The sequence below is a fragment of the Ochotona princeps genome, chromosome 14, assembly GCF_030435755.1.
Source record: "Ochotona princeps isolate mOchPri1 chromosome 14, mOchPri1.hap1, whole genome shotgun sequence".
NCBI lineage: Eukaryota > Metazoa > Chordata > Mammalia > Lagomorpha > Ochotonidae > Ochotona > Ochotona princeps.
Window position 1 is genome coordinate 14442933 of NC_080845.1, and position 26025 is coordinate 14468957.

Genomic DNA, 26025 nt, shown 5'->3' on the forward strand with positions numbered 1-26025 from the left:
CAGGAACAACCAAGTGTCTGTCACCAATGACTCGGTGAGGAAAACACAGGACATATGTGCAGAGGAATACTATTCAGCCATAAAAAGGATGAAGTGTTACTTACAACATGGAACTGGAAGTCACTATGTTACGTGATGTAAGCTAAGCACAGAAGGACAGGTATTACATTGTCTCATTCATGTGGGTATTTTTAAAAATGATCTAATTGATCACTAACTGTTAAAAGCATAATTATAGCTTTCAAAGGCTGGGGAAGGAAAAGGGCTATGAAAATAGGTGAACACATTCTAAGTCAAGTAGGAGTCAAAAGTTCTGGGGTTTTATTGCACAGTAGGGTGACTATAGATAATGTACTGTATATCTCTCAATAAATAAAAAACCTACAAGTTTTTTTTAATGTTTTCACCTGAAGAACTCTTAATATTGGAGGAAATAATTTACCCACTGAACATTTTTTGTGTATACGTGACTCAAAACTAGGTAAAGTGCCCCATGTATATGCAGTTTTTCATGTATTTCCTAAAATATTTCCATTTAAAAAATTTTAAATGCCATTATGTGTTAGAAGAAACTTACTTCAAGTAATGGGTGAATGTGAGGCCCTGGAGAAGCATTTTCTCATAAAATCCCTAACTGAACTTGTATGTTTACGTAGGTAAAGGGAAGGTGGAGGGATTCATGCAGAGTCCTCTGCCTCTCCCTGAGTGCCATAAGGCAGAGTGTCAGCAGCTCAGAGAACAGCCAGCCCAGGGGCAGCCCATAAATCCCCTTAGTGTTTTCTGAAAGGTGTGGAGTCCTGAGCTGGGGACCTTTCTCTCCACCTGGGCTAAATAATTCACTACCTCACCTCCCCCTTCCATCTTGGAATTTCTTTGCTGTTTTTCTCCCAACCTGTTTTCAATTTGCTGTTGTGGCCGGCTTTGACTGTGACCTCAACTCAATCAAAAGGGAGAGTGTGCTGGGAGGGGAGTGGGTGATGGAAGGGAGGAGGGCTACAGGAGTGCTGAAAGGAGAGGGAGAGAGAGAGAAAATTCAGCTCAGGGCAGGGCCCTTAGGAAAGTTGATGTGGGCTTTGTCAGTGGGACTGGGTCTGAAGCTGTAGCAGAACCATTCCTGTGGAAGGGAATGTGAGCAAGCATGGCGTCTGAGTGGTTAAAGAAACGAAACGTGCGGGGATCTGGCCCCAGCCCACTCGGGTTACAACCCCAGAAGAGCAATAATGGGGAACAGGCACATTCCTGTGCAGCGACTCCCAACTCCCTATCTGTTTTCAAGGAAAGAAAAACAGAAAAAGAATGTTAGAAACTTGGATAGGCCTGAGTGAGGTGGTGGTTTCAGCAGCCTGGGTTCTAGGAGGGATCTGCCATCAGGAATGGCCATGTTTAAGAGAGAAGAGGCAGAAGCGTCCTAGCCAGAGTGACCCTCATGGAAAGAACAGGGGGCCCAAGTTCTGGAGTCAACCTCTGAAGAGCTGTAAATACTTCAATGAGGGTACAGCCATCTTGAGATTTTATATTTGTATTGAGGAATATGGCAGCTTCAGAATTCAAACATTGTAACAACATTTTTAAACCAAGGTTTTACAAATAGCCAAAAGCCAAATAATGGGGCTGGCAGTGTGGCATGGATAATTGAAGGCTATTGCCCACAATGCCAGCATTCCATATCAGCACAGTTTCCAGTCCTAGCTGCTACAGCTCCAGCCCAGCTCACTGCTGATGCTCCTGGGAAAGCACCTGAAAATGGTTCAAATGCTTGGCCCCAGTCACTATTGTGAGAGAACTGGATGGATTGAAGGGCTTTGACTTGGCCTACCACCAGCTGTGGCAGCCATGTGGTGAGTGAAGCAGAAGATGGAAGATCCCATTTTCTCTCCCCCTCAAACTCTTTCTCTCTCTCTGTCTCCCTCTGCAACTCTGCACTTTAAATAAATAAATAAATAATGTTTTGAAGAATTTTACAAATAAGGTATCTCATGTCTGAGAAGAAGACTAGGTTGAATGATGCATTGGTGCACAGTCTATGGCACATTCATATTGAGTAAAGACATCAGAAAGCAAGATTGAAAGGTAGTGCGTTCTAGTGTATTTGTCTCACAAGCTGACTGATCTAAATTATCCAGTAGTCTATAGGAGTCAAGATACCAAGTTTTGATTCCAGATTTACCTTCTGTCTATATATGGTAATGAACATGTTGGTTTGCTTCTTTGATAAGTTTGTACAACCAACCTCTGAGGGCTCTTATCTCTAGTCTGTTGTGATGACAACAAGAATACGAACAACAAAAGTAACTATAGCCTATGTCTTTTTCAGCTCTTACTATGTGCCAGACATTTTGATAATGAATTTGTATACAGTTTTATATGATAGTTGTGACAACACTGTTATATTATTCACAGGCGAGAAAGTGGAAGTAGAAAGTTAAGGAGCTTGTCTATGCTATAAATTCGGAGCTAAAGCTGTTAACCATTGCATCATGATAAGTATTGTTCATTCCATTATACTACTGCCAGCTGCAGAGTACGGACTGCTTTGTGAGGCTGCATTGAATTGCACTGGCTTGTGTTTGTGCATAACAGGTGCTCAGTCCTTTCTTAGTACCCTTCCACTAGCTGAGGAAGGACACTGAGAAGTCACTGCGTTCAACTGTTTCTATCAGGTCGTATTTAAACTTTTGAGGTAGAGTACCAAGAAAAGCAATCCTACAATTTGCTTTACATGTCGTCTTGTGTTTAACAGCCCTTTCTGATGTTAGATTAAAACCCTAGAAGGTCAGAGACCATTTCTTTTACTGTCTCATTCCCCAAGCCCGTAGAGCTGGGAATTCTAGCTACAACTTGAAAGCTTTGAGAAACTATTCTTCTCAACCTATAACTTCGAAGCTGTCTTGAGGAGGCAGCATAGTATAAAAGGAAGGGCTTTGGAGTGAGAGGATAAGGGTTCAAATCTCGGCTCAGTTGCTTCCTAATTTTGCAATCCTAAATTCATTTTGTTGTGGGGATGATTAACATTTAACTGTTTAGTTTGCTGTGAAGATTAAATGGAAAAATGCAATGTATATACCAAATGTCAATTTCTTTCCTTTGGGGTTTTTTCTTTTTAATTGAAATATATAGGTATATTTCCAATAATAACTGAGCACTGAATAATGCTGCTGACACAATTAGTTATATGCCAGCTATTCTGTTTCCTCACTTGAAGTAAACCAACAAACTTTAGAACTGTTTAGAACTTAGAACTGTGCTTAGAACTTACTGACCTGACATGATTTTGGGGCTTTTATCCATGGTTGAAAGTATTCTGAAATTAGTGGAAATATGTGGAAAGCTATGCCCATTTGAAGATGAATGTCAGCCATCTTTTGGCTTCAAGGCAATTAATTGCTGCGGGCCACAGACATACTAAATTCCCTTATGAAGAGCCAACTCTTTCAATGGCTATCTGGAAACAAATTGAAAAGCAGACAGACATGAATCCAAGCTCAAAGAAAACAAATGTACGTGCCAGGCTAGGAATCCTGAGAAACCAAGCACAACAAGACCTTCCCTCCATCCATGTCTTTTTCTCTATCGTAACATTTCACTTCGTACACTGCTCTGCTCTCATATCTCTTGGAAGGAAGATAGTATTGGTTTAAGATTATGCTATAGGACCCAGCACAGAGGCTAAAGTCGTCGCTTTACACACTCTGGGATCCTGTATGGGTACCGGTTTGTGTCCCAGCAGCCCTGCTTCCCATCCAGCTCCCTGCTTGTGGCCTGGGAAAGCAGTTGAGGATGGCCCAAAGCCTTGTGACCCTGTGTCTGCATGGGAGACCCAGAAGAGGATCCTGGATCCTGGTTTTGGATCAACTCAGCTCCAGCTGTTGTGGCCACTTGGGGAGTGAATCAGCAGATGGAAGACCTTCTCTGTCTCTCCCCCTCTCTGTGAATCTGACTTTTCAATAAAAATAAATAAATCTTAAAAAAGATTATACTAAAGAAGAAGCTGCTATGAAACCTACAGAAAATAGTGAGATACCAACATATGTAATAAAGTTCTATTTGTCTCTGCATTTTCCAGCAAAATCTGTAATCATGGACATTTTGCTTCCTTCTAAACCTGTGCCTTTATTTTATAGGCTCCAAATCCATAAAATTATTATTCAAAACTGAGGTTTCAAAAGGTTTACGGACTTGCCCTAAGAGATAAAAATGGTTCTAAGTCCATCTTGAAACAGCCTCTGAAGTTAGATACTCACCGTGGTGACGACATGATGAGTCTCTCAACCACGCATTGTGAAAAGTGGAAAGCCCAAAACTAGTGCCCATCTTTTTTTTTTTAAAGATTTATTCATTTTATTACAGCCAGATATGCACAGAGGAGGAGAGACAGAGAGGAAGATCTTCCGTCGGATGATTCACTCCCCAAGTGAGCCGCAACGGGCCGATGCACGCCAATCCGATGCCGGGAACCTGGAACCTCTTCCAGGTCTCCCACATGGGTACAGGGTCCCAATGCATTGGACCATCCTCAACTGCTTTCCCAGGCCACAAGCAGGGAGCTGGATGGGAAGTGGAGCTGCCAGGATTAGAACCGGCGCCCATTAGGGATCCCGGGGCTTTCAAGGCGAGGACTTTAGCCGCTAGGCCACGCCGCCGGGCCCAACTAGTGCCCATCTTATCTGCTATACCGGTGGTCCACAGGGACAACTATGTCTACAACCATTCTGATGGATTCCAGGGCCACCCAGTCAGACAACTGCTACAGGACAAATAACATGTCTTTGTTTTTAATTGTGTTTCTTGAAGAATGAAAATTTTCTTCAAAGACCGGTAGGAAATTATCTGCACATTCTACCCTAACCTGTTCTTTTGCACAAAGCACCATGCACCATCTTTGATGCCCAATCTTCTCATACACTTGGCTGCTATTGTTCCATGATGGTGCCATTGTGTTGGCTTGACCTTAGTAACAGGTGGCAAGGATAACAGAACTAGTATCCCCCAGATGTTTAATGTTGGGAACATATTTGAGTAAAGTCTGAAGCAGTCTTCATCAGGCATGGAGGGGTTCAGGAAAATAACTTTTGGAAGCAGTGACATTTCATACTGGGTACCAGTTTTGCTACTAAATCATTTAGTCCTCTTTCAAAGGAAATTTGAAGAACATTTAGTCCAGCTTATTTACTTTTTCTATTTTTAAGTAAATTTATTGATTTTTTTCCCTTGCTATAGAAATGTTTATAGGTTCATTTACTGGCAGTAATTTTAAAAATACAGATAAAATTAAGATAGAAAAAGTACCCATTGTCTAACTCTCCAAAGTCACTTTTATTCATTTGCATAATGTTCATATATATGTATATAGTACATAAAGTTCATATATATGTATATAGTACATATATGTATATAGTACATAAAGACATATATATACACATATATATGTAAAATTTTTCATCAAAAATGGATTATTCTGTAGCAGAGAGGAAGAGGGGAGAAGGGCAAAGAGAGAAAATCTTGCATCTGCTGGTTCACTGCCCTAATACTCCATCTGTGTTTCTCACGTAAATGACAGATGCCCAAGTATTTGACATGTTACCTTTTATCTACCAGAATGCATTCTCAGAAAACAGGATCTGAAGCAGAGTACACAGGACTCCAACCAGGCCCTCCAATATAGGATGTACTATCTCCACAAACAAGTTAGCTACTATTCAACACATACTCTCCCATTAAATTGTTTCTGATCATTATTTCATTTTAATCTTTAAGCTGCAGTTGATGTGGCCATTATTGCATTTTTTTAACATTAATCATTTCTAAATCCTTGCTAGTATATATCACACTGTAGTGTGTGTTCTTATAATCTAATCTTTGTGTTCATCTATATTTTCTGATAAGAATTCTGATAATGATTATAGTGCCTTTATCTTTTAAATGTTTTTATTTTACTTTAATATTGTGTACATAGTTGAGAGGGATGCTCACCAATGTGGAGCTCTGATCAGGGTGTGGAGGGGTTTAAGTATGGAGATAAGTGAGTAGGACAAATGTTTCAGGTTTTTTTTTCTCCTGTATCGGTAGGGTTGGGGAAGAAAGAGACGGCTTTTGCTGCCAAGCTATATAGGGGATGATCATTTGATGTCATCTTAGAGACCCCAGTGTGGACAAGAATGTTCTGAGGGTGTTGGCTGAATGGTTTTGATAGTTCTGAAACATTATTGGTTTCATTGCTATAAGATTAAAAAAAAATTTTCCAAGGCCTGTTGGTTCACAGAGTCCACCTAAAAACATCCACACAGACCCAGGAACGTGCTGCAAAGCTTGGCCAGGAGAATTGTCCAAACTGTTCTCCTTTCCATTATCTGACAAAGCACTCGAGGTCCCCTGCTGGCCTAGATGAACTGGCCATGATGTCTCCCTTATTCATCTGGATCACAAATCCTGTGATTTTCCCTGTGGCTGAAGTCTGAGTCCAGTGATCTGTTTGGGTAGTCCCCCAAGAAACCATGCCTCGGGTGACCTCAGACTTGACTCTTGTGTGCGCCAGGCAGTGCTAGGTGAGATTTGGTGTGTCGGTTGCACAGTCAAAACATATGCTGGTGGATGCAACTGCTGGGCAGTTCTGCCCCATCTGTGTATGACTCAAAGTAATGCGTGCAACTGCCAAACCCAGCCAGCCCACCACAGACCTGGTCCTCACACATGCCAGCAGGTACTCTGGCCTAATCAGGTGACTCCACATAACCCTTACCAGGCCTAACACCAGCCCTGGTTTTGGCATGTGCCAGCTTCTGCTGTGACCTAGCCCTGCCCAGTGTGCATCCCATTTGGTTCTTGTGCATGCCCATCAGCACTGCAGTTAGCTAGCCTGATCGGTTCCCAGACCTGGCTCTCATGTTTGCCAACAGATGCTATTGGTTCCCAGCCACAGTTCTTGCACCTGACAGGGGATTACTGCTGTCCATCCTGACACAACTCACACTCAGTCCCAGTCCTAGCAATTGCCAACAGACACTGTGGCCTAACCTGGCTATTGTGCTTGCCAGCAGATGCAGCGGGCTATTCCAACCTGGTCTGCCCCAAGTCGCAGCTCTCATGCTCACTAGTGGAAGCAGCAGCCCAGCAAGGGAGTCCCTAAAGTTCCCCTATGAGGCCTACTCCCAACGCCTTGTACATGCCAGTAGGTGCTATGGTTCAGTCTGAGATGGCCTGCCTCCAATCTTAGCATTCAGTAGCAGATTCTATAGCCTAGCTTGGCCCAGCCACCCACAGCCCTAGCTCTTGCTGGCAGGTGCATCAGCCTGTCCCAGTCTGGTCCACCCCAAGTCCCCATGTGAACTGGCTCTCACATTTTACAACAGGTGCTGAGGCCAGGCCAAACACAGCCTCTCCACAATCCAATTTGCACAACAGATGCTATTGTGTGAGTACTGCAACTTTGCATGGTCTGGCCCGCCTGCAGCCCTGGCTCTTGTGCTCCTCAGCAGGAGGTAAAGCATAGCAGGAGAGTTCCCCAGGTTTCTGCTCCAATCCCCAGCTTTACACAGGTTCCTACTCCCTGCCCCATCCCTCACATGCTAATGAGAGCAATGGCTCTGCTTGGTATCATCTGTTCTCAGCCCTGCCTTTTACATGAGCTGATTGGTGCTGCAATCTGGCCCTGCCCAGCCTCTCTCCAACCCCAGCTGAGTCCTCAAGTCTCCTACAAAATTTGCCCCCACGACTGGTTTTGTTCATGTTCTGGTGGGTGCCATGGCCCAACCTGACATGACTCATCCCATGCACTGACACTTGCAGGTAGGCATCAGGGCTAAGCCAAGCCAGGGCTCACAGCCCCAGCTTTTACATGTGCCAGTGGGTGACAGGTGATGCTCCTTAACCCAGCCCAGGTATCCCATATGGGAATGTGCCTTGGCCTGAAGCAGACACGCCCTTTGGTTTCCCCCACCTAAACCACCCCATGCCATTTCCTTTGCCTAACTGCTAGTGCAGTGACCCAGTCCATAAAGACCCCAGAAGTCATTCCCCCCTTGTCAAATATTCCCTCAGCACTCACGCTCTAATACATCCCCACTTCCCCTTCCATGGGCAATCTGGGAAGCCTGCAGTCCCCCTTCCCCTTTCTTAGGAGCAGCGGTAGCATGTCCCACCCAGGAGTTCCCTGCCTTTTCCCTCTTATCTTAAAAAAAAAAAAGATAAGCTCCGGCTTGTCTAGCAGGCTGGCACCTAATGGTCCTCGGAGCAACCACGTGCAGGTGCGTGATTTACGGCTAGGAACGGTCCCAATCTGGGATGCCACAGCTGGGATGAGGTTCCCACCAAGGGGTGTATGAGCTGGAATGGGGGCTGTGTTCTATCTAGGAAACAGTTGTAGTCACCCGAGGCACTAGTGTGGGCTGGGATTGGATGCACCAGGCCGGTTCAGATCCCAGCACCATCTGGTGTTATGGAGAACCAGGGTAGATGTGTGAGCTGTATGTGGGTATGGACGAGCCATGGCTGGGCTGAAACATCCAACAACAAGAGTCAGAATGGGGTGAAAGCCAACCAGGAAAAGCCACTGTTCCTGCTAGGACAGGAGGTGAACTGAGTAGGGTTGGCTCAAGAACCCCCTGGCAAGCGCAAAATCTGGCATTGGGAGGGGTTCTGATGGAGGAGCCTGGGCAACTCCTCTGGCAGGACACAGTCCCTGCAGGTAAGCGCAAGAAGCATGATTGGAAACAGCCCAGAATAGGCCATGGAAAGTTTCCCACTGGCATGCATTCGGCATGGGTCAGGAGCAGACCTGGCAAATCCGATCACCAGAACAGAGTGTGGAATGGGCTGGGTTTGGTTGCAACAAAACCAGTACACATTATGGAACGCCAGGGCGTGGTTGCCTGTACTGGATATGAATGCAGCACCCATCCAGCACACGTGAGATCCAGGAAGGGAGGGGCAGAGCTGGCGGGGGGGTTAAGGGGCTGGTCCCCTCGCTGGACAGCCACTCCCACTGGAGAGCGTGGGCTGGGATAGAGACAGACACAACTAAGCAAGGCTACAACACCTGTGCGCTGCATGTGGACTAGATCAGGGCCACAGCATCAGCTGGCAGAAGCTGGCACTGGGGACTAATTCTGTCGAGTCAAATCACAGGACCACCTAAAGAGTGCATAAACCGGGACAGAGAGACCTGGGAGGGAAAAAGTGGGTTCCCCCTTCTTGGGTCACTATTCCCGTGGGAGGGCATGAAAACTAGGACGGGGGCTGGGATGGCTAGATAGAGAGGTACTCAACAATATCTGTGAGGGCTGGATGGTTGAGTTGGTTAGATAAAACTAAGCTTTAATACCCATTGACAAGTACCAGAGCCAAATGGGATGGGGGACAGATTGGTCTTCTGCTACACATACTGACAAACCAGGGTAGGGGGCGGTCTGGTGGGGGTTATTGTGGGTCGCCCCAACTAGGCTGCAGCTCCCACTGGTTGATGTAAGGGCCGAACCAGACTGGACTGCAACACCCATTGGTTCCAGTGCAATTGGAACCAATTCCAACCCAGCAATTGCAACCACCAGCGATCAGGGTGATGGACTGTGCCGGGCCCTGTGCTTGCTAGAACATACAAGAAACTAATCTGGGAATACCTCAAAGTATCTTTGGAGATCTCCCCACTTGAACTGCTGGACTCAGAATTCTAACCAAGAAAAGACAGAAGACAGAATAGGACAATCATTCATCTCAGCTACATGTTGGCAGCGAAATATGGGACAAATGGAGACTTCATGATGGACCATATCAATCAGTGGACCACCTCATCGAGCGAAACTGGCAGTGACTCATAACTGGAGAACTATTAACACCACTTGAGCACATATCTCAGAGCATGCCCCACATCCGGGACTTGGGGTGGGCGGGAAACCAGGTGGGGCTTCTCCCTCAGTGTCCCACTCTACCTCAGATACATGATGGAAACAATATTGACATAATAGCATTGCCCACCTCCCTATCCCCCTGAACCTTTTTTTTTTCTTGTTTTTCCTTCAACTATAGTTAACTATGTAAAGATTGTCAACAACAATACAATAAAATGGATAAAAAAAAATAGAGTAAGTAACTGTGCTGGCATACTGATATAATTAACACAAATTTGGCATTCACCAGGCCTAGAAAGCCCTCCAGCTACTAACTGCTTTTATCCCAACCATGTACCTTTGTTTAGGTACAAGACAACCTAGGCAGTTGCCTAAAGCTGGGGCATAGTCCCTTTATCTTAAAGAAAAGAAAGTTAACACATAGAGATGGAACCTTAATTGTCCAAAGTCATGCAACAAATTCTTAGCACAGCTAAGACTAGATCACAAGATTCCAGCTGATTTATTTTCTTTCTAGTTTTATTTACTTTTTAGTCTTTATTAGTTCTCTTCATGGTAAACTTCCGGCTGTCTTCTAAAGTCTAACAGGTAAGTTAACGTTTAGAAATATAGAATTTAAGGATCACAAAAGTTGGCATTTCTTCACCCACTAACCCTTCCTGTGCCTCTGGCTTTTATCACTAATTGTGGAAAGCCTTGACCCTTAGCTGGAACAGAGTTTTGGCCATCACAGTACAACATTGTATGATCCAATACCTGTGCATAAGAGTGGCCATGTGACCTGAAATCCTTTTAACACTATTAGTCCAATTTCTTCATTGGGTAAAGAAAGATTTAATTCCAAGGAAGAAGGCCCTGACTTAACAAATTAAGGAGAAACTGATGATCATGCCAAGGTCACAATAGTTACTGTGGGCAAAAGGTGCAATCCCTTTGCTGCCTTCCCATTTATTGTAACACTGCATAGTTCACCTGATTTGAGCCTTGCTGTATATAGTATAATCACTTTATAGGTTAAAAAAAAAGTCAGGCATAAATTTGAATAAAAGAAAATTAGGACTGGATACTAACCTGTGTCACATTTGGGCTTTTTTTTCTTTCTTTTCTTCTTTCTTTCTTTCTTCCTTCCTTCTTTCCTTCCTTCCTTCCTTTCTTTCTTTCTTTTTCTCTTTTGCTATCCACTGGTGTTCCCTATGATGTTATTTCTACAACTAATGATTCAGAAAACCACAAGAATGTTTGCTCACCAAGGCCTGAGATGGGGAGCTCATCTTCCTCTGTCTCCCTCTAGGAGAATTCCTGAGTTTTGCTGATGACTTGCTCTCTGGCCTGGGCACATCTTGCGTAGCAGCTGGTCGAAGTCATGGAGAAGTTCCCGAAGTCAGTGTCTACTCGGTCATCTTCAAGTGTCTGGAGCCTGATGGTCTCTACAAGTAAGACTTGTTGGGAGTATGGGAAACATTTAAGCCTGGGAAGAAATGAGCTATTCTGTCTAGGCCAGTCAAGTGTTCTATTGGACATCCAGCATGTGCACCTTGAGATAGTAAGGTTCAGAAATGTCCATTTCAGATGCTTGACCATAGAATCACACAAACTCGGTACAGAAAGGTCAACGAAGGTCCAAAGTACAAAACAACTCTGGTTGTTAAACAATCTCCTGATCAGAGGGAAAACAGCTTACTCAAGATCAAGATGGGCTGGAACATCTTGATCTTGAGTAAGTAAGCAAGACACTTTCTTATTGTCACTTCTTAAAATTTAGTGTATCTGTGTTATATACATAAACTGATACATATATATATATATATATATATACACACACACACATATATATGTATCTCCAGATGGTCTCTTGAAATAGTGCCTTTACCACTGCTTTGTGAAGTATATTGGAGTCATTGATCATTGCATTCAAACTTACAGTTTTAAGAGGAAGCTGCTCGAGTAATTTTCTTATTCTTTGAAGAGAAAAAGGGGCTCATTTTCCTGTTTTCCACCTCAGTAAATAGTTCTACCAGGGGAAAAAACTCCCTTCATGTGCCCAACTTATGCAGCCGTAGGCCAACTCTCTTATTATCCTAAATAGCTGCAGTTGTTAAGAAGTTGAACAGTATTCGTTATTTATTCAATTTGTCGGTTTATCCTTTATTAACACAGTGATTCATTCACTAATCCATTTATCCGCCCATTTGCATCGCCATTCCTCTTTCTATCTTTCCCTCTCTGTCTTCATCCAATCCAGTCCATCCATCCAGTCATTCTTCTCTTTCATCTGTTCATTCATCTGCTCTCTTACTCTTCATTTTATTCACTGGTTCATTTATCACATGTTTTGTTCATTCACCTTTTTATTTATTCATTTACAAATGTTTTGACTTATTCAGGCAGACATTTTCTGAGGATTATTTATGATTTGGTATTGTTCTGAGGACAGTGTATCAGAATTTGACCAAGATAGAACTCCCATCCTCAGACAACTATAACCTAATGGTGATATGAAAGGCCACAAACTATGAATTCCAATCTGGGTTTGATACTTCTAGCTATGTAACCTTGAATAAGTTTGGTTTACCTGTACGAGCCTCAAATTCAGTCTTTACAAATCAGAAATAATGAAACCTAATGCAGTGAATTAAAGAAGTAACATCTTAATGTAGTGTCTCCAACTTTGTGCTCTCTTGTTAAATATTTGCACAATCTGTGAACCTCCCTTACCTCCAAAACACATCCTATCTCCCTCTTCCACTCCTTCTATGAATGCCATGGCTTTTCTTTTTTTTTTTTTTCTTTCTTTTTTAAAATCATTTTTTAATAATCTTACTTAGTTGATTAGGGTACATAGGGTCAAGGGCTACAGGGTGAAAGTGGGTAATACCATTGTTTCCACACTAATATTATCATTTTTCCCTGTATCTGGGGTTAGGGGAGTACCAAAGGGAAAAGCTTTTCTAAAGACCACGACATCTCTTGAACATTTGAGGTATTCAAACATCTTTGCTCTACCCAAGGCGTTAACACCCCAAACCCAGAAATTCCACTGCACAACGTGAATTGAGCCTTCTGATTTTGGCTCTGTTACTCATTATTGCTGAGATGTCAAAGTTTTCTCTGAAATGCCCTAGGGGCAGTGAATACTTTAGGATTAGATTATCTAAAGAACAATAGATTATCCAGTCTAGTCCAGTGAAACATCTGGACACACCCTACAAAGGCGGTAGGAGATGCAAGGGTCTTTAAAGGATGACCACAACTCTGATAGTAAGTTGTTGGAATGGGATTCTGATTTCTTTGGGAGCAGGACTCCCCAGACTTAGTCAATAATCACTTACTTCAACTCCGTGAGCTCCCCAAATGACTTCTTGGGTTACAGCATCTATGAAATATACTGTTAGAGTAAGAGCTGTAAGACACTCTAAACTCTAAGAATTGTGTTATATGAAGTGGCGTTTCAAAGGATTTTCTGTTGTCTGACATCTGATTCCTTTGTCCCTTATTAATGATGTAGACTGGAGACAGACAGACCTGGGTTCAAATCCCTGCCCTACTATTCATTTATCAGCAGGATGTTTCTGACTGTGCTGTGCAACTCCCTGAGCCTCTACTACTTCCACTGTAAAAAATGTGGATGATACGGTGTCTACCTCACTGGGTCCCCAGGAGGACTTGATGAGATCATATGCAAAAGCTCTGCTTGGTGATTAGCTCCCAGTAGTGTTACTTATTATCACTGTTGCTGTTGTGACAATTACTAATACCAGCACTCTCTTCATCCATCTTCCAACTGATAGGAGAGATAACATCCAACAGAAAAGGAAACCAGAGTCAAGTGATTCCCATCCACCAAGACAGAAGGAGTAGTCTTGTCTCCTGGTGACGTTGTAGAGACTTGGTGTTAGCTGGGGTAAAATCATACAACACTATTATATAGATGTTTTATAGATTTTATAGATGATTTAAGAAATACATAGCAATTAACACTGAAAGCTAACACATGATCTGCTTCCTTCTAAAAGGTGGATGTTTTTCCCTTACCCTTTGTTTCTCCCACAGCCTAATGCCATTCATTCCTCCGGTCTCTTAAAAGAGAGGATGTTCTTTCTTCCTCCTGTCTGGGAAAGTGCGTGTTGTAAGCTTGTCATCTCTAATGCCAAACCCTTCTTTCCTTTATTTATTTAGTTATTTATTTATTTTTGAAATTGATGTTATTAATGGCCCTGGGATCCGGGCCACTCTGTCGAGAAGCCAAGGTGGTGTTTGGAACAGTCTCATATCCCACTGGCGGCTCTCCTCCCATCAAGTCTGACCAACTCAGTCTCAAGTTTTAAAATAGTTTCAGTGTCCATTCTTGGGGTTTCTCATTTTCTGCTTGCTCGTTTTTTTTTTTTTTTTTTTAACCAGAATTTGCTATATTCCTCTGGAGCCAGAAAGGCTACATTTGGCAATAGAAAGAGTGCAGGCTTTGGGGCCAGGCTGAATTGAGTAAGAATCTTGATTCTACCTCTTATGTCCATATAACCTGCCCTGGAGAAAGGTATTTTTTACTGTTTGGTGCAGCTGCTTGTTCCTCTGGAAAAGGTGGCTGGCAGATGCTCCTATCCTCAGGAGGCTAGAAAAGAGGATCCCATAGGCAAACACTGAGATCATAGAGGAGTCCTGCAGGAATTGAGAGCCACTCTCCTCCTATTTCTTTCTCTTTGACTCAGTTCCTGAATATTAGTGTCTCTTCCTTACAAGGAAGAGCTGTCCTTTTGAGGTAAGTTGGGGCCCTACTGGCCCTGATAGAATGAGTATCCGGAATCCTTTAGGGAGGAATAGATGGAAAGGAGGGAGATGGACCCAGAGGAGGAAAAAACTATGCTTCAGGACAATGTAGTTGGATGGCAAAGCCCCATCTGCACTTACGGAAGGATTCAGCTGACAGGAGAATAGAAGACAAGTGTCTCTACCACTACGGATCCATGTCTTTCTGCCATCACTTCTGCCTCTGGGACCTTGGGATAAACATCCATGCCCTGTCCCTGCTCTGCAGTTCCATCATCTGCATTGGATCCTTTCTGGATCATGAGAGCTGAGATAGCATGCTTGGGCCACAGATTTATTCTCATTCTCTCTCCTTCTCCTCCTCCCAGGGTCCTGTAACTTCTATCCTGTGCTGTTTTCCTGTCTATATCTCTTTGTGTTGAATTCCATTGTGGAAGATTTTTCCATATGGCTTTCCATCATCTGTCATTTCCCCTGTTATTTCTTCCTTGGCTCTTTGTTATTCTCCTTCTCACTCTCTCTCATATATATATGTAAGATTTATATACATATATATATATACGTACATATATATATATAAATAAAAGAATGACTTATTTATTGGAAAGTCAGATTTTCAGAAAGATTTTCCATCTGCTGGTTCACTCCCAAGTGGCCTCAGTGGCCAGAACTGAGCCGATCTAAAGCCAGGAGACAGAATTTTGTTCCTGTGCTCACACACTGCTTTCCCGGGCCACAAGCAAGAAAGCTAGATGGGAAGTGGAGCAGCTGGGACATGAACCAGTGACCATATGGGATCCCAGCATGTGCAAGGTGAGGATTTTAGCCACTAAGCTGTTATGTCAGGCCCTTGTTATTTTCTTAATTTCTTTTTTCTATGCCCGCGTCTCAGTCTCTCTGTCCTATTTCTTACTTGAATTTTGCCCTCTCCTCTCTCTGTCTGCCCTCCTCCTCCCCACACCCAATCTAGGTAGGCAAATTGCTTTTGCATCCCTTCTATCCATGTAATTTTACACAGTGCTGCAGGGTGAGACCAATGGGAAGAATGAAAGTCAAGGCTGATTTTCTGTCCTAAGTTCACCCTGGTGTAACAAAACAGAAACATCAGCACCCGTGCCCTGTTTAAATTAAATTTCCTTGTTTGTTTCATTTGTTTTGCTTTTGAATGAAAACAAACAAGAACAGCAGAGGGAGAGGGTCCCCTGAAGGTCTAACTTGGGCCAGCGTCTGTTCTCTTGGGTTACCGCAATCCAAGGGTGGCCTTGAGTGGGAGTCTCCACTCAGGGTCAGTGATGGCTCAAACCAGGCTTGGGCATTTGTGGTCCCTGTCCCTGCCTGGCGAGAGGCCTAGACACCCTTCTTGTAGCTGCTCTCCAATTTCCTATTACCCGAGGTAATTAGCCTCTGTCTTGTCTTGGCTGCCTTGCCTTTCTTTAATCATGGATCGCTGCCAAAGAATCCTCAGCAAACATGCCAGCAGCAAGCGGGCCTGATTCCTAGGGTGGGGGACTCATTCCCACACATTCAGAGGCTTGCCCTAATCCTACCCTCACTTCCCTGGCTTTAGCTCTTTGAAAGGAATGCAGAGGAAGTCTGGGTACTGCAGGCAAGTGCCCATATGCATAGTGGGAATAGAGGCTTAGGAGAAAGGCTGCCTCTTACCAAGGGTGGGTAGGGTTGTATGAGCCACAGGAAAACCGAGACCTGGAGATGGGAGAATATTGTGAAAAATAGAGACTGAGATCAGATGTCAGAAAAGAGTTCCCTGTGCTTGATAGCTTGGGCTCCCATCCCTGGCCTCAGTGTTCTCATCTGCCAAGTTGAAGGGTTAAACTCAGTGGGCTGTAAGACTTGCACAGAGCTAAAGACGGAGTCTCCAAATCAGGGTTCTGATTCTCACTGCTGCCAGTGCTTTCTATATAATGGTATGTTATCAAGCAATCACTGTGTATGAGGAACCATGCCAGCATGCACAAGCTATGTTAGTTATTCTTTACCATAACTCTATGGATAAGGTGATAGTATTATCACATTCTGTTTTATAGTTGGGGAAACTAGGACTCAAAGGAGCAAGTATTTGACACAAAGTTACATGATAAGAGCAATAAAGCTGAAATTCATTTCCAGCCTGATGTTTTATCTACTCTTCGTACCCAACAGGCTTTCCATATCCTTACCTACTCGTATATTTGGAGTTCTCTGAGCCACTGGTGGTGATGGGTGTGGAAGACAGCTTACTAACTACAAGTATGGAAGGGTCACCACATTTGGGGACCAGACGGCCCAGATCACAAATTGCAGATCCTTGGGTGGGGAGAAGTTACTTCATACCTCTTCCTTCTCATCTATTTAATGGGTATAATTAATCATATCAGGCTCTTGAAAATAGTAAGCTGCAAATAGAATGCTTTTCCATTTTTAGAAGGTTGTGTGTTTGCGCAAAGGGTTACCAATGTCTCTATATCTGTCAAAGAGAGTCCGCAGGATGGATGATGGATCTTTTCAAACATTTCCCATCTGCCACAGAGACATGTAGTTTTAAAACAGCCCTTTGCAATCAGAGGTGAACTTTTACAAACTTCTCTTGTCTGCATTTCGGTTTTTTATCTGTGAGTTGGAAACATATTAGGAGCTTTACCCTACAGTTGTGAGATGGAGCATGTGAAGAATACAGAATATTGCCTAGGTCACTCTTGGTTCTCAACAAATGGCAGAAAGCGGAGGAGAATGTAGGGTAGGAGGAATCACCATTCTCATTACTATTCATGATTTTATACTCTCCAAAGTAATTGCATTTGAATGGCCTGTGGTGACTCCATTATGGTTATATCATTCTGGTGGGAGAGCAAGGTAAACCTTCAGCTCCCACCCTGGCCTTTAGTCAACACTCTCCAGATACTTGATTGCATTGTGCTGGCACTTCTTCCTCAAGGTCTTTGCTGGAGTGTTCTCTTTTCCCAGGATGCCTTTACTGGATTGTTCTCATCGCTGATTCCTTGTTCTCAGGTGCATGATTAGATAGCACTGCCTTACCGAGGCCTCTTGGACCAAAAAGGCATGGCATTACTGAACCTGTGATGGTTTCGTGCCTGTGTGTTTGTTTATGGTCTCCTTTCTCATTGAAAGGATACTAAAGCAGGGTCCGTGGTTGCCTTGTTTATCTTATATCTTTGATGTTTAGAATAGTGCTTGATTCTTGTCAAACATCCAATAAATATTGATGAGTATTTTGAAACAAAATTCTAAATTTCAAAAATATCCGAAAATTCTGAAGACACTGACTTTTCCCATTCATTTACTCATAACATCATACTCAGTGTCAGACCAAATAGAGTTGGCACTGTGGCTCAACAGGCTAATTCTTGGCCTGAAGTGCTGACATCCCATGTGGGTACCTGTTCAAGTCCCACCTGCTCTATTTCTGATCCAATTCTCTGCTAATGGCCTGGAAAAGCAGCAGAGAATGGTTCAAGTCCTCGAGCCCCTGCAACTACCTGGGAGACCCAGAAGAAATCCTTGTCTTCTGGCTTTGGATCAGCTCAGCTCCTGCTGTTGTGGTCACTTGGGGGGTGAACTAGCAGATGACAGATCTCCTGCTCACTCCTTGTTTCTCTGCCTTCCAAATAAAAACAAAACTGTAAAACAAAAGAAAAATCTAGTAATCAAGAGTCTCACTATGTGCAAGGCTGTGGCCCAGGACCAGGTCTCATCCACCTCTTGCTTTCTGTGTCTCTAGTCCGTCTTTCCCCCTTACCACCTGTCCTTCTACTCTCCTTTTCTCTCTCTTGCTTACACACACACACACACACACACACACACACACACACACACCTAATTCTAATTTAGTCTTCCAAACAGATCTCTAAGGCAATTTCTATTATTGTCACCCAATGAAATCATAGAGAGCTGAAATAACTTGAACAGAAGCACACACTGGCACATAGAAAAGATTTGAACTCAGCCAATTTATTTCCAGTATCTGAACTACAAATTACCACACCAAGTTATGAGAAATATAGAAATGATGCATTTAGAAGTGGCACACATAGAAATGGCAGGGACTAGGGAAGTAGAAACCATAAGAAAGGACCCTTTTATACAAAGATTTTATACCTTTTATATTTTTTCGTATGAAGATTCATACCCAGATGAGTTCAGAACGATAGGAAAAATAAAATTTCACTACTCACACCAAAAGCTACAGTGTCTACTACTTAAGCTCAGGCTTTGTTATGCCCTTCCAGTGTCCACAGTGTTAAATATACCATCAAACCTTAAGCCAGTTGAGAGGCCCTGCTCCTGCAGAAGACATATTCCCGATGCCATTCTTCCTTTGTCTCTGGTCCCCAGCCCTTACCTGTTACTTGATTCCCCAGTGTCTCCAGACTTTCACATGTTTCTGTAAACAAGTCCAAGATGCTAGCCCAAAGATGCTATTCCCAAAGTGCAGGTGGCATGAAACTTTGGAGGGTACATTCATGGATACTTCAGTACCTTTAGGACTCTACCACTTCCTGGGCATGATCTAGGCAATACATCTCAGAAGCAGGATACTGTAATGTGTGTGTGTGTGTGTGTGTATAAAATACAAAACATAAAATACATAATATAGTAAATAAAATTATTTACCTATATATTTATAATTTTATAAATATATAATATATTAAATGAAATCACTTTATTTACACTACTACCCTAACTTTTCCATTTCCTCTCTTTGTGCCCAAAATCAAAATAGAACTTAGACGAAACAGCATCATCACCAGGAGTCCTGCAAGACTGGCTTTCTGATGTCCTTGCCCAACGATAGGAGATGTGGGACCTGAGGGCTGTCCTGCCTTTGGTCTTGCAAGTGTTTTTCCCTGGAGACCTCAGTCCAGATGGTAGGAGCAAAGAAATGAACTCAGCCACTAGCAATTGGGGAGATAAGGATGTGAGAGCAGGTGAAAGACTTTCAACCACAAAAAGGCTGACATGGATTCACAGGGATTCATCCAGTCTGGCTACTACCTTCTCTCTTAGCTCAGTGACCCAATCTGTTCCGTGGAACTCCTGATCCCAGACATGGTCCATCTGACTCTTCAGGGGGCACTTTCTGCTCCTAGGAGAAAGAAAATGCAGGGAGAGGAAGCTTCAGCGATGACCAGGGGCTTGAAGCATAGCCTCCAAACCAATGCAAGCTGAGACTGCTGCCCAAGGTTGATCCAGGACACACCAGAGAGCGAGGCTAGGAGGGGCCTAACAGAGTTCCCGCCCTGCTCTTTCCAGGGTTTTTCTTTCTCAGCGTGACCGTTTCTCATTTCCTTCCTTCCTTCCTTCCTTCCTTCCTTCCTTCCTTCCTTCCTTCCTTCCTTCCTTCCTCCCTCTTTCCCTTTCTCCCGACCCTCCACCCTCCTTCCCACCCTGAATCACCTTGCATTTTTATGACTGTCCTGTGCTTTGTTTTGTCCATATCTACTGTCTTAGAATATTTTTTCTTTTTCCCTCTTTTTCTCTTAGACTTTCTTGTTTTTCTGTCTGCCACAGTTATGGACACTTCTCTCTTCATGTCAGTTTGAATCCCTGTCCATCTATCTCTGCCTTTTTGTGTTTGTGTCTGTTTCTTTACTTGTTCTCTAAGGTAACTGCTTCCATTTCGTTCTTCTTTCCTTATCAATTCTATCTCAGTCTTGCTCAGTCTCAGGATATCTCTTCTGTCCTTTGTGTTTTTCTCTCCACTCTACTTCCCCACACTAGGCTAGGTGCAGGGACTATGGCTACCATCAAACTTGAGGGTTGATCATCTGTTTGGTGTGGCCTAGGGTCCCAGAACTCAGCATGAGCTGGGACTTCCAGTGTCCCCAACACCAGTGGAATGTGAACTTTCTTTCGCAGAGGTGCCCAGTCATATTGGTCAGAGGGTGGGGGAACGGGGGCCGCTTAACTACTTAATTTCATCTAACATTGGGTCATGCTGACCTCTCCAAAGTGCACCGTTGGGGCCCCAGAGAGAGGAAGAGCAGTCCTCAAGCCAGAAGAAAAGACGGCTCTGCTTCCCAAGCCAAGAGAGACTCTTGGAGGAAAAATAACGCTGTTTTTCAACTAACAGACAGTGAGGCTCCTAAAACCTGCTGGGGACTTTCAGGCAGGCTGTTTCCTAAGACTGCATCAGGATTTTATCCAGGAATGGGACGCCAGCCAGAGTTCCAGAGGGACAGGGCACAGACTGTTCATAAGAACTCATGCAGGGGGTGAGAGCCCAAACTGGGCTGCAAAGCTAGGCCTTGAGTGCAGATCAGGGGAGCTGGACATTATCCTACCAGTAATGGGAAATTAGGAAATGCTTTGGGGGTATTTTATCCTGTGTTCTGTGGTAATAGCTCTGAGTATAATATGGGGAAAAGATTGAGTTGAATGTCAGGAGACCATTGGGTAACAAGGGTCAAGAGGAAGGAAACCAATGTGAGTTGCCCTGAGTAGGGGATGTGCTGGCCACAGTGCAACAGCATGGTTTCAATTCATTTCCAGAAAATTCGGGAAACAATGTTGGCTGTTCTTTGTAACTGCAGTATAGTGTGCTCAGGAAAAGGGCCTGTGTTTTGGCCATCTACAAGACAACCTACATTATACCAGGCACTGAAGATACAGCATGAGCCATACCCATCAGTTTCTGCCCTGCTGGAGCTCACAGTCATGACAGCAAGAGCAAGAAGAGGGCGTGCTGATGAGTGACACTGTTCGTCCTGCTCTGCTGGGAATTCTCAGGTGCTGTGGGAACATCAGGCAGGAGCTGTCAGTTCATCCAGAGGATGCTGTGCTCCAAATCCTCCCTGAGAAAGGGAGAGGAGGGCTTGTAGTGGTCAGATACTATCCCCCAAAAGTTCCTCTTTATGTGGAACTTCAGGATGTGACCTTATTTGGAAATAGCTTTTACAGGTGTAAATAATCAGGGAACAAAATGTTATCATACTAGATGAGAGTAGTGCAGAAATCTGTTGACCAATATCATCCCAAAAAGAGGAGAGACTTAGAGGGCATGTGAAGTTGGGGGCAGGGATTAAGGTTTTGCTGCTCTGACCTAAGGATTCCTTGGGCCCAGCAGAAGCTGGAAAAGGAAAGGAGATTCTCCCCAGAAGACTGCTAATACCTTTATCTCAGACCCATGGCCTCCATAAACATGAGAGAATGCATTGCTAATATCTTCACTCACCAGGTTATGCTTATTATTATCATCATCATTATTGTTATACACAAGCCCAAGGAGGTGAACATAGTGAGTGAAGAAGTAGTCAGGCTGAGGACCCAATGTGAGAACACTGGGAAACAAGAGGCAACGTGGTGCTACATTTGGAGGCTAGCATGGGTAGGGCAAAGGTAGAATTGATAATTCATTCTGTGCAGGCAATGAGGACCTCACTGGGTTTGCTGTGGCTCAAGAGGATCATGAGAAAACTCCAGGGGAGTGAATGCAGGGACCAGCTTCATGGCTTCCAAGAGGAGTTGGCTTGCAAGTAGACCAAGCAACTGTATGATGCCAGTAGGAGAGGAAACAGATCACTAAAGGCTGTAGGATTGATGTACCTGAAGAGTATGTGAGCATCCCAGATTGCCATTTTCAAAGTAGGGAAAGATGCAAAACATGAGCCTACTGTCTTTGGCTCAGTGGAACTGTGCTCCGAGGGCACAGAGGTTTTGCTTATCATCCCTGAAGTCAGGACAATCAGGCCCTGACACAGTAGCCTAGTGGCTAAAGTCTTTGCCTTAAACTTGCCAGGATCCTATATGGGCACCGGTTCTAAACCTGGCAGTCCCGCCTCCCATCCCGCTCCCTGCTTGTAGCCTGGGAAAGCAGTTGAGGACGGCCCAAAGCCTTGGGACCCTGCACCCGCATGGGAGACCCAGAAGAGGCTCCTGGCTTTGGTGCAGCTGCAGCCATTACAGTCACTTGGGGAGTGAATCATGGGACGGAAGATCTTCCTCTCTGTCTCTCCTCCTATCTGTATATTTGACTTTCCAATAAAAATAAATAAATCTTTAAAAAAAAAGTCAGGACAGTTAATCAGGAATACCAGGAAGTGGGTATCACTCCACTATTAGGAAACATTGACTTATTTTGACTTGTTAACATTAGGGGGCTGACAGTCACCACACAGCAGGGTATGGGGAGCTGGCCAGGATGTCAGAGTCACAATGGCCAGATGTTTGGTAGTAGGGACCGTACGGATTGTGGCAAAGTACAAATGGAGCAGAGAACACAGTCGTCAACTTCAGCTACCTATGAATATATGAGGATAGCAACCTATTGTGAATACATCTCCCCAGCCAACCCCAGGTGTTTACATTAAACCTCTTACCCAGTTCATGCTGGCATCATGTTCAACAAAATAGACCAGATTTATAGAAAACAGTTAGCCTGCTGGTCATTAATTTGGGTACCTTAGTCTGGTTAAGCTCTCTTACTCTGCATGTGAGGAAGTGAGATCTCATGGTTGAGGCAGAGCCAGAATTAACACATATTGATCCTGACTCCTAATCCATGCATCTTACCCATACATAGACTGTGTTCACCAGTTTATCACCCAAAAGCAAGATACCTGAGATGGTGCTGCTACAGGGAGAAATTTTTGGAGTGAGGTCACAAGTCCCACTTAGCCTCTGTGTCCAGCTTGGCTGCCATTCACATGAGGTCTTGGACAAAACATGTCATCTTTCTAAAACTCAGTTTCCATGTCTTCATAGCAAGGGCATCGGAAGGAGAATTCTTTTCTAATCTCAACATCTAGGAGGTCCAGGATTAAGCTCAGGATGAAGACATGTTCCCCTGACATTGCCCTAATCTCATCATCTTGGCTGTGACTTCATCGCTATACATCAAGGGTCTACTTCCCCCATCCCTCCCACTACCTTCTGCTGTGAGCAGTCTTGAGGTCATCACTAGAGAGGTGTTAGTGAACTGCAGGAGCTCACCAGTAATGATGTGTAGAAAGTCGGAGATGAGACAAAATCCAGACTGCTGACATATTTCTTTCTGCTCTGTTCTCTTTTCTCCTATAGACAGACTTCCTAATCTACTAACAAACCCATTCTGTTCTCATATTTGAACCACAGTATCGTGGAATTTGAGGACACAAACATTGATCCAAGTCTTCTCTCTTCATAGGGAAGAAATTAAAACATGGGGTTTTAAGATGGGCCGTTTTAGGGCCATTTGAAATCTCAGACACTTTCTGGTTGTCGAAGACGCTTATCTTCCCTAGGTTTGAACTTCCATCTGTGTAAGGTGGGGGTATTATGACTTCCTGTGTTTCTTTTGTTAGGAAAGAGAGCAACTAACATAGGCAAAGTCCCCCACATAGCCTGTCCAGTGCAGTGTCAGGAACACACCTAGTGCATACAAGGTACTTACTTACTAGGGGTGATCATGAAAGGGTCTCATTTGCTCACATTCTTGCATACTCCTTCAGTATTTTCCAGAAGCCCTTTGGGAATGAGATAAGGCCAATTTGAGTCCATTTTCTAAAAACATATGTAAGAGATTCTTTCCCTCCCTTCTCCACTATGCCTCTTGAATTTACCCCTAAGATGGTCCTCTTGTTCATGTGAGAGAGAATCAGTATTGTACATAATCTATAGTAAAACAGATCTCAGGAATCACAGCTAAGTGGATGTGCATCCCAAACATTGACCTTGAACATAGGAAATATTTCATTTAGCAAACAGCAAAGATCATAATGAAATATCGCAGGTTTGACGGATAAAGTCAGTCTTTCATATAAACAGCCAAAGCTGTGAACTAAGAATAGAGAAATGACATGGCTCCCTGCCTACCAGTCATGATCTTGATGGGCCGTTTATCAAATGTTACTACTTTCGAGCTATTGTGCTAAGATGTTTAGATCTACTTACTCTTTATACTGTAACAACGTGTTAACCTCTACAATTAACTCTACTATCCCTCTTTTTTGAGTAAAAAACCTAGACAAAAAAGGCTAAATGAGCTGTAGGTGGAAGAACCATGATTCTGACATGAGTTTTATTGTACTGAAGCCTGCTCTTGTTTCCTCTTACACATGCTTTCTTACAGGCAGTGACCATGCTATAACTTGAAGTGAAGTTGACAAAAGTTTGCCCAGTGTTGGGAACAAACTTGAAAGCAGTTAAGTACCTGGGGGATAGGAGGTGCTTTGCCTCCTAATAAAAGTGTGGGAGTACTCAGGAGTTTGAGGTGTCCAACAGCCAATTTATTTTAGGAAGTAGATCCCTGAGCTGGGTGTGGAAGAATGGATAGCATCAAACATTTAAAACTCAAGAACGTATTTTGAATTCCAGCCAAATGGAATAATGGAAATGAAGTCAAGGAGTTAGGAAATCAAAGGGACAGAAGAAAGTTCAGGATATAATACATGTTTGTAGGGTCAGGACTTGCAAACTCCTGTAATACAAGCTAAAGAACCACTGATGGCTGATGTCTTATGAGTGGGTAAAAAGGGCTTTACAGATTTTTTTTACAGTTCTGGAGTATAAGGGCTACAGTAGGAGAGATTCAAGGTAGGGAGACTAGCTAGTAGTGTGTTACAGCAGTTATGATAAGAGAAATGAGTTTGTAATGAAAACAGTGGCAGAAGGTAAAGAGGAGACAGGAAGTCCTGGGACTTGGGGTTGTCATACTCCCAGTTTTCTTTGGGGAGATATCAAATGATAACCAGTATGCCAGCTTCAATGAGAACAGAGTCCACATTTTGATATTTACAAATCTGGTTTAAAATCCTGTCACTACCACTTCATAGTTTAGTAATCTTTGAAAAGTTGCTTTATCTTGAAAACCATACTTTTTCATGCCCCCAGGAGGTGGAATGATAAATTGTACTTCAAAATGTATATGAGAAGCTCAAATAAGATATTTCTTATGTGGGTTTCTGGCCCCTTATTCATATGACTTTCCTCCTGTCTTTTCTTTTTCCTTCACCATTACAGCAGTAAGCATTCATGTTAATTCTCTCCCTCTCTCCACCCTTTTCATTACTCAACTTCCCTCTCTGTCCCTCTTTCCCCCAGGATGCTAGAAAAGAAATAACATTCTTTGCGTGTTTGTTCTACAGCTCCTGGCAGCCTTCCCGCAGACCCCTGGCTGGGTCAGGACTGATTTGCATTAGCATGTGTGAGGCCAGCTTGAAGGGGAGGGAGGCCCTGTTTTCAGGGAGTTTCATCAAGGATCGCTGCTGGAAAAAAAAGGAGAAGTTACTATTTCTTTCTGGGAAGCAGTCACAGATTGAAAGAAGAAAGGAAGTGTGGGGATCTGTCTGTGAAGAGGAGCTGTCTGACTCCCAGCTCTGTTTCCAACTCCTGTCACCCTTATCACCCACTTGTCCCCAGAAATCTCTCATGTAAGACCATTACATAGAGTTTGTGTCCACAGTCTTTAACAGAGAAGGAGCCAGCCACAGAA

At 43.6% G+C, this 26025-nt stretch overlaps 1 protein-coding gene across 5 annotated transcripts in view; it reads left to right on the plus strand.

Moving 5' to 3' along the window:
* ASTN2 (astrotactin 2) overlaps positions 1-26025 on the plus strand; it is a 980906-nt gene that overhangs the window by 910973 nt on the left and 43908 nt on the right. For all 5 annotated transcript variants that reach the window (XM_058672825.1, XM_058672827.1, XM_058672826.1 and 2 more), the window contains one exon: positions 11131-11272. In XM_058672825.1, coding sequence (XP_058528808.1) covers positions 11131-11272 — 142 coding nt within the window. The remainder of the gene's footprint in view (positions 1-11130; positions 11273-26025) is intronic.